Source organism: Poecile atricapillus, chromosome 19 (genome assembly GCF_030490865.1).
Source record: "Poecile atricapillus isolate bPoeAtr1 chromosome 19, bPoeAtr1.hap1, whole genome shotgun sequence".
NCBI lineage: Eukaryota > Metazoa > Chordata > Aves > Passeriformes > Paridae > Poecile > Poecile atricapillus.
The window spans coordinates 4193266-4200805 of record NC_081267.1 but is presented as its reverse complement, the minus strand read 5'-3'; the positions used below and the strand labels follow the sequence as shown (position 1 = coordinate 4200805).

General features: G+C 51.1%; 1 protein-coding gene across 1 annotated transcript; it reads right to left on the bottom strand.

Annotated features, from left to right (window-relative positions):
- Positions 1 to 3513: 3513 nt before the first annotated feature.
- LOC131586327 (olfactory receptor 14J1-like) lies at positions 3514 to 4446 on the bottom strand. The gene has a single exon (XM_058853153.1). It carries the CDS (start codon positions 4444 to 4446, stop codon positions 3514 to 3516), a length of 933 nt encoding a protein of 310 aa, XP_058709136.1.
- Positions 4447 to 7540: the final 3094 nt, after the last annotated feature.

Here is a 7540-nt window from a genome sequence, read left to right as displayed (position 1 = left end):
ACCATCAGCAAACGCTGCCCTGCTCTGCAGGCTCAGGGCAGCAGAAGGAGCCCCCAGGGCTGCCAACGCAGCCGCAGCAGGAAGGGAACGGGGCCTTGCACAGAAGCTGGCACGGCCTCCTTGGGACACATCCCGGCTGGTGGCCATTCCAAACCCGCACAGGGTGTGACACAGACAAGGAACATCTGGGCCAAGGCACGAACAGTCCACTAGAATGTATTTTAGCACATTAGAAAGACTTGGGAGGAATCCCAGAGGGTCATTTTTTGAAGCAAAGTGATCTGATTAAATACTGTAACCAACGGTAGGCTTGGTAAAAATTAGAAGGTGGTGAAAATGGACTGCCTAATGGAACTTTAAATGATCATCCACTGTTACAGTTGATGTTATTTTTAAGAAAAGAAGACAAATAAGACCAAGTGATATGTGCAGACACTTTTTTTTACCCTGAAGAATAAACCTGAGTGGCACCAAGAATATGGCTTTGATTTGGACCCCCAGGAGACTTTGGTCCTTCCTTTGGAAAGAGGTAACAAGTGGAAAATAAAGAGATGTTGTTCAGCGTGTAGTTTAGGGCAGAGATGTTTGAAATTGGCAAAAAAGTGCGAGGAAGACGCTGTTATAGACGTCCAAGACTCACAGCCGAGTTATTCCAGGCCAGCTCTACCTTCCCCCTCAAGCAACCACTCCTCTCCCTCAATTAAATGAAAGTGAGAATGAGATGAATAATCCTGGTGAGGGGACAAGTTTGGGGATGCCAGTGGCAACATGTACAAGGAATAAAACCAAGAAAGCTTTGCCTTTAGTCACCCCCTTAAGGCAAGAAGTGGGTCCCACAGGAGAAGCTGTGTGGGTGAAGATCCCCTTTTCTACTGGTGACCTGAATAACTGGCAGGAAGAAGTTCATAATTATAGAGAAAACCCTAGCAAAGTGGCAAAAAATTTGAGTTAATAGTCAAGAACCGAGACCCAGACTGAGGTGATTTCATGATGACAGCACTAAGGAAAACAGATAAAGAGTTGGTGATGAAGATGGTCAGAGCACATGTGCAGGGAGAAATTGCTAGTGGAGCCTTACAAGGTACAGTGGACCAGTTGTTTCCTATTGTAAACCCTTTGTTGGACCCAAATGATGCAAAGAACTATGAGATGTTAACTAGATACTGGGAACTGTGGGGGCTGAGGAAGCAGCCAATACTGTAGCCACTCTCCCCTGGAGGAAGAGCCCATAGGAGGCTTTCACTTACCACTCTCCCCCAGAGGCTAAAGGCCTTGATGGGGAGCTTTTATTTTTACAGCCACAGGTTAAGTGGTTCCCAACATGTCTTTCCCCCTGTATGCATATTATTTTTACCCTGTTGGCCCTTCCCCCTTGTTCTGCCCCTGAATCCTCTGACCATTGTCCCTGTTGCTCCACCCCACCCCCTGCTTTTCCTATATAATCCCTGCTCTCACTGAGCCCAGGCCAGTTGTTGTCTCTGGGACCCTTCTGGAGAGAAGAATAAAGACCTCCTTGGAACCCCACACGGTGCCTCCCGTCTCTTTTCTTCGGCAGCACCCGAGGAACAGCGCCCATTCCAAAAGCCCTTTGAATGGCTCGCAGCTGAATCACGGGGGCAAGGCAAGCGTGCCTGTGCGCCCAGGGGAAGTGCCACAGGAGACGCTTCCCTGGGAAGGTCACGGCACCCTGACCACCTCTGCTCGCTGCGACAAGTGGTGCCCCAACAGGGAGCTCTGCCAGCGGTTCCCTGGTTCCCTGGATCCCGGGAGAAGCGTCTCCTGCAGCACCAGCTGCAGAAAGCAAGTCACTCTTGGGTCTGTCACTTCCCTGAGGAAACCCCCTCGCGTATTAGCAAGGGCTATCCAAGGGGACACCGGGACCCTCCTAGGACCACCTGGGGAGCGAGGAGAAGATCTCCCGAAGGACCAGTTGGTGGGTGACACCGCACCCAGCAGTTTTTGTTTACCCAGTGGAGGTGGAAAAAGCTGCTAAAATTGGGATTTGGCCTTTCTGGGGGGGGTTTGGAGCCAGTTTTATTCCCACAGGGAACAAAATCCTTCCTGGTTTTAACCAATCCCTTTGGAATGCTGCACATGGCTCACCTGGGCTGGGAAAACCTAGAAAAATCCTGGAACACACACCTGAGGGAGGTGTTTGTTAATCCTGGCTCATCCCAGGAACTTCCATTCCTCAATCCGGAAAGGATGCGTTAGGGAGTCCCCCAGTCTGGGAGTGCCTATGAGACCTCCTAAAAAACTATTTCCTTGCTTTTCCAATTCCAGGAATGAAATTCCTGGATTATTTTCCATCAGAAAATGGGGTTAATTAAAGTGCAGCTTTTTCCACCAGCATTTCAGTCCTTGTCATTCTGGCAGTTCCACCAATCCCTATCCCAGGTGCGATTCAGAGGGTTGGGATTTCCTGGTCCTGAGCAACAACATCTGCAGTTGCACAGGAAACTCACAGCTCATGGGAACAAACTTTCTGTGTGACTTCAGAGGCCACGACAACCCTGAGTGGTTTCCCTCCCGCCCCCCAGCCCTTCCTGGCCCCAGGGGCTGATGGCATTTGTGCTCCCTCAGGTTCATCTCCCCACAGCAGCACCATGGGGGTGCTGACGCCTGCTCTGGGCAGTGCAAACAGGGGCTCCTGAGCCAGTGCTGCCGTGTCTGTGCCTGCAAGGATGTGGCACCTCTCTGAGCTGGGGGAGAGGCCAGGGCTGCACAGGGGGGATGTTGTTGGCAGCTCCATGAGGACGCTCTGGGACACTGCCCTGGGGTGTCCAGCACAGTGGGGATGGATCAGCCCCTGCTCTGCTGCTCCTTCCCATCTCCCCCAGGGACCTTGCAGAGCCCCAGCCATGCTGTTTGCCCTCAGCCTGCCCACGGCCACCCTGGGGCTGCTCACGGGGGTTTTCTGTGCTGAGCTTTGGCCTGGGCGTGTTCTTGAGAGAGCCTGGGCAAGGAGCCTGGAGCCCCCAGGCCCTGGCCTGAGGCGTCAGCGCTGCCCCAGCAGTGCCCATGGCCTGTCCCTGCTGCAGCCCCGGCACTGCCACCCCCAGGGCTGTGCCCGGCCCTGAGAGCACTCAGGCCCTGCAGCAACACCAGGGCCAGGAGGGCAGCGGGGCAGTGGCACAGGAGCAGCACTGGCAACACCAAGTGCTGCTGCTCCTGGGCACAGCTGCTGTGCCAGCACTGATCTGCCCCCAGCTCTGCACACAGACACTGCTGCTGCAGCTCCAGAGAAGAGAACAAAAGGGGGATCTCTGGAGAAAACTTTGCTGGGAGATCCTTTAGTTCATTTAAAGCCACCAAGACCTCAGCTCCATATTGACACAGTCTGTGGCCACAGGGAAGGTGGAGAGAAACAAAATGAGAAATGGCACAAACAATGATATTTTATTGAAGACAATTTTAAAAAGTTGAACAAAGAAAAAAGAACCTCCAAAATGAAACCAAGAAGTATCAAAGATGATTTTTCTTACAAGTGATTTGCAGAAATTGGCCAGCAGTTTAATGTTTCTGAAACCATCCAGTCATCATTCTCCACACTGCAGCCTTGAGCTCCTGGTTCCTCAGGCTGTAGATGAGGGGGTTCAGGGCTGGAGGCACCACCGAGTACAGAACTGACACTGCCAGATCCAGGGATGGGGAGGAGATGGAGGGGGGCTTCAGGTGAGCAAATATGGCAGTGCTGATAAACAGGGAGACCACAGCCAGGTGAGGGAGGCAGGTGGAAAAGGCTTTGTGCCGTCCCTGCTCAGAGGGGATCCTTAGCACGGCCCTGAAGATCTGCACATAGGAGAAAACAATGAACACAAAACAGCCAAGTGCTAAAAAGGCACTAACAGCAAGAAGCCCAAGTTCCCTGAGGTTTGAGTGTGAGCAGGAGAGCTTGAGGATCTGTGGGATTTCACAGAAGAACTGGCCCAGGGCATTGCCATGGCAGAGGGGCAGGGAAAATGTATTGGCTGTGTGCAGCAGTGAATAGAGAAAGCCACTGGCCCAGGCAGCTGCTGCCATGTGGGCACAAGCTCTGCTGCCCAGGAGGGTCCCATAGTGCAGGGGTTTGCAGATGGACACGTAGCGGTCGTAGCACATGATGGTCAACAGGGCAAGCTCTGCTCCAAGGAAGAAGATAAGCAGAAAAACCTGTGCAGCACATCCTGTGTAGGAGATGTCTCTGGTGTCCCAGAGGGAATTGTGCATGCCTTTGGGCACAGTGGTGCAGATGGAGCCCAGGTCAGTGAGGGCCAGGTTGAGCAGGAAGAAGAACATGGGGCTGTGCAGGGGGTGGCTGCAGGCTACGGCGCTGATGATGAGGCCGTTGCCCAGGAGGGCAGCCAGGGAGATGCCCAGGAAGAGGCAGAAGTGCAGGAGCTGCAGCTGCCGCGTGTCTGCCAATGCCAGCAGGAGGAAGTGGCTGATGGAGCTGCTGTTGGACATTTGCTGTGGCTGCACATGGGAACCTGTTCATGGACAAAGGACAGTGGCAAGTCAGGAGAGGCTGCTTTGAGTCAAACTTGGGCCTTTCCCTGTAGACTGTCCTGCTGGGACTCACCCACCCTTGTTCCTGCTCTGGGAAAACTTCACCCAGGTCCCTGACTGAGCTCCAGCTGTGCTGTCTGAGTGTGCCAGGAGCAGCCAGGCCTGTGCCTGGGGGCTCTCCAGGAGCCATCGCTGCCCTGCTGCCCTGGGTTTGTGGCCATGCAGGAGAGGGACAAGGCTGGAAATTACGGATTTGTCAGGGGATTCGCTCCTAATGCAGAAAGATTTGTTGCCATCTGCACACACACTTCTAAATTATGGCAGGAGTTGCTTTTAGGAATTGTCTTCTTACCCACAAATCATTCCTGCTTCTCTGAGGTCAGAAATCCCCAGCTTTTCTGCTGCACTCAGAATTTCCCACTGAGAGATGTGAGAGGCAAAGGATTCCCTGTGCCTTAGGGAAGGTGAGGGGCTGGATGGGCTTGTTCCCAACTGCCCTGGGTTTGCACCTTTGGCTGGAATCAGAGCACAGTCACACTCCTGTGTCACCCTGGCATAAACCAGAGCCTGCCCAGAGCAGAGGGATCCCTGAATGTCTCACCCTCTCTAAAGGTCTCTGGGCAAGGTCTCAGCACCTCCCTCTGCCAAGGACACTCACAGCTCCCTTGGCAGAGCCAACAGCATTTCCTCAGCTGTGGCATCTCTGCCCTTCCCCGTGGGACATTCAGGGAACTCTGAGAGGCTCTGGCACAGATTTGCAGCCAGGAGGGCAGCTCAGAGCTTGGAAGGACACAGCAAGGAGATCCTCAGGTGTGCCCATGATGGGATCTCAGGGAGGGGACTCAGCTCATTCCCCTTTCCTATGGACTGCTTTGCCCACAGCCCCACAGGTCACAGGGAAGCTGGGACACCCCATTCCCATGGACACACCTGCCTGGCAGCAATCCCAAGGGCAGGGCCTGACTCAGCTGCTGCAGATGCCAGAGCCTCCCTGAGAGCCCCAAATACCAATGACAGTATCAGAGCAGTGCATTTAGGCTGTTTAGGAGGCTCCCAGCAGAGAGACTGAGCACCCAAACTTACAATTCTGGCATCTCTGTAAATGTTCCAACATTACTTTGCAGATCCTGGTGTGTCCTTTTCAACTCAGAATGTTCTGTGATTCTGGGATTACAATTCCTCTTCTGCTTCTCTCATCCCCCTGTTATCTAAAATAAAAAGAGAAAAAACCTCTTTGCAACAGTGTTAGAACAGTAAAGTAAGAAACAGACTTTTATTGGAAACTTCCAGGTATCCCAGTGGAGATGTGGGACACCCGGCCCCTTATTTCAACAATTTATTAAGGTTGACTAATTAGGATATTTAACAGAAACATTCAATAGGAGATTCAGTTGCCCCAGTTACACACCCCAGGGTCAACCCACTGGAGCAGGTCCAAGGGTTACTTTGCCCCACTTTCTGTTATGACTGTTCATATTCTGGTTAAAAAACAATATGTTCTTCTTGTAGCTCCTCTCCCTGATGATAAGACTATTTAGTATTTCAGAAATGTATTTAGAAGATGAGATTATTGTTCTAAAATCTAAGAGAAAGGTTAGGAAACATACTAGAGTTAATTAAGGATAATAGTTATATGTTGGAGTCTGAGATACAGACTGTGTGCCCTTGCTTTTAATATTTAGTTCCAGGATTCAAAGAAACACTGAATTTCATATAATATGAAATTCATGTGCATGTTTTCATGGTGATACATGAAAACAAATGTTAAAGTTAGATAGGAAATGTGTAAATGTGTAGATTAGAAAGTTTCTTAAATCACTAGGTGAAAAAGTAGTTTAGAGAACAGGAGACAAGATGGAGGATTTAGGGTGTTGTCTCTTGTCCTTCTTCTTTCTCCTTCATGTTCTTCTCCTAGGGGTGTTTGGGGAGTAGTAGGTGATTGGGTAGAAAATGTCACAGTGCAGCACACAGGTGTTGGGTCATTGGGTCACTAAGAAAAATAATTTAGTTGGCACCTGTTAATTGGGTAAATGGACATTTAAAGACCTTGAAGAAGATCTTTGTTAGCCATTTTACCTCTTTTCTATCATAGTGCACATAGCTCCTTGTACCTTGTAATGCTGATAAGAAAAAATAAACAACTGAGACCGAACGAGAGAAAAAACCGCCTCCCTCTCATCAATCTTCAGTTCAAAGGGAAAAAGAACCCAAATCTAAAAGTCCATAAACAGACAGTTATATAAGTATATAATAGTAGTTTAATAGAGTTAATTAAGGATTATAATTTTATATCTAAATAACAACAGTTTACAGATTTAAAATATATTAAAAATATATAAAAAGCAAAAATCTTTTTGTCATCTTCTCAACTTTCCCATCCTGCTTAAAGCTAGAAATTGAAAACAATCTCAGGAAAGCTCCTGATCTTGACAGCAATCCGAGTCTCACCTTCTTTTGGGCAGTGTCCTCCGGAGCTGTGTCCAGGCAGGTCTGGAGCTGGGAGCAGCCCTGCCCCACACAGCCCCTCTCAGCAGCAGCACCTGCCCTGCTCAGGGTGGCTCCTTCCCCCCACAGCTTCTCCCCAGCGCTGGGAGCAGCTCCCCGGGCCGGCTGAGAGCTGTCCCTGGCAGGCAGCAGAGTCCCTGCCCCAGCACAGTGCCCTGGGCTGCAGGACCCTGCTCTGCAGGACAGCCCTGGGCACCCCTGGCTGCTCTACACAAGGGACAGGCAGAGAATGTACTCACAGAGTCTGTAGGCACTGGCATGTTCCAGCTTGAGGAGATGCCTCCAGGAGCTGCAGCTGCATTGTCCTGCAGCCAGAGGCTTCCTGTGTCAAGGGCTGGCAGTGATTCTGCCCCAGGCACTTCTCAGCACCTTCCCAGCCCTGACTGATTGAAGCTCTCTGTGCCTCTGGGCTGTGCCCAGGGTGGCTGCAGGCAGTGCCCCAGCCCTGCTGGGCTGGCAGAAGAGCTGCTCAGCAAGAGAAATGTGCTTTTGAAGCTCTTCTTGGTTTCCAGGAGCTGACTCTGTGCCAGGAGCCCGGCCCAGCTCA

Excerpts from the sequence above, each read along its gene's own strand:
- LOC131586327 (XM_058853153.1), bottom strand. The coding sequence starts at position 4,446 with ATGTCCAACAGCAGCTCCATCAGCCACTTCCTCCTGCTGGCATTGGCA.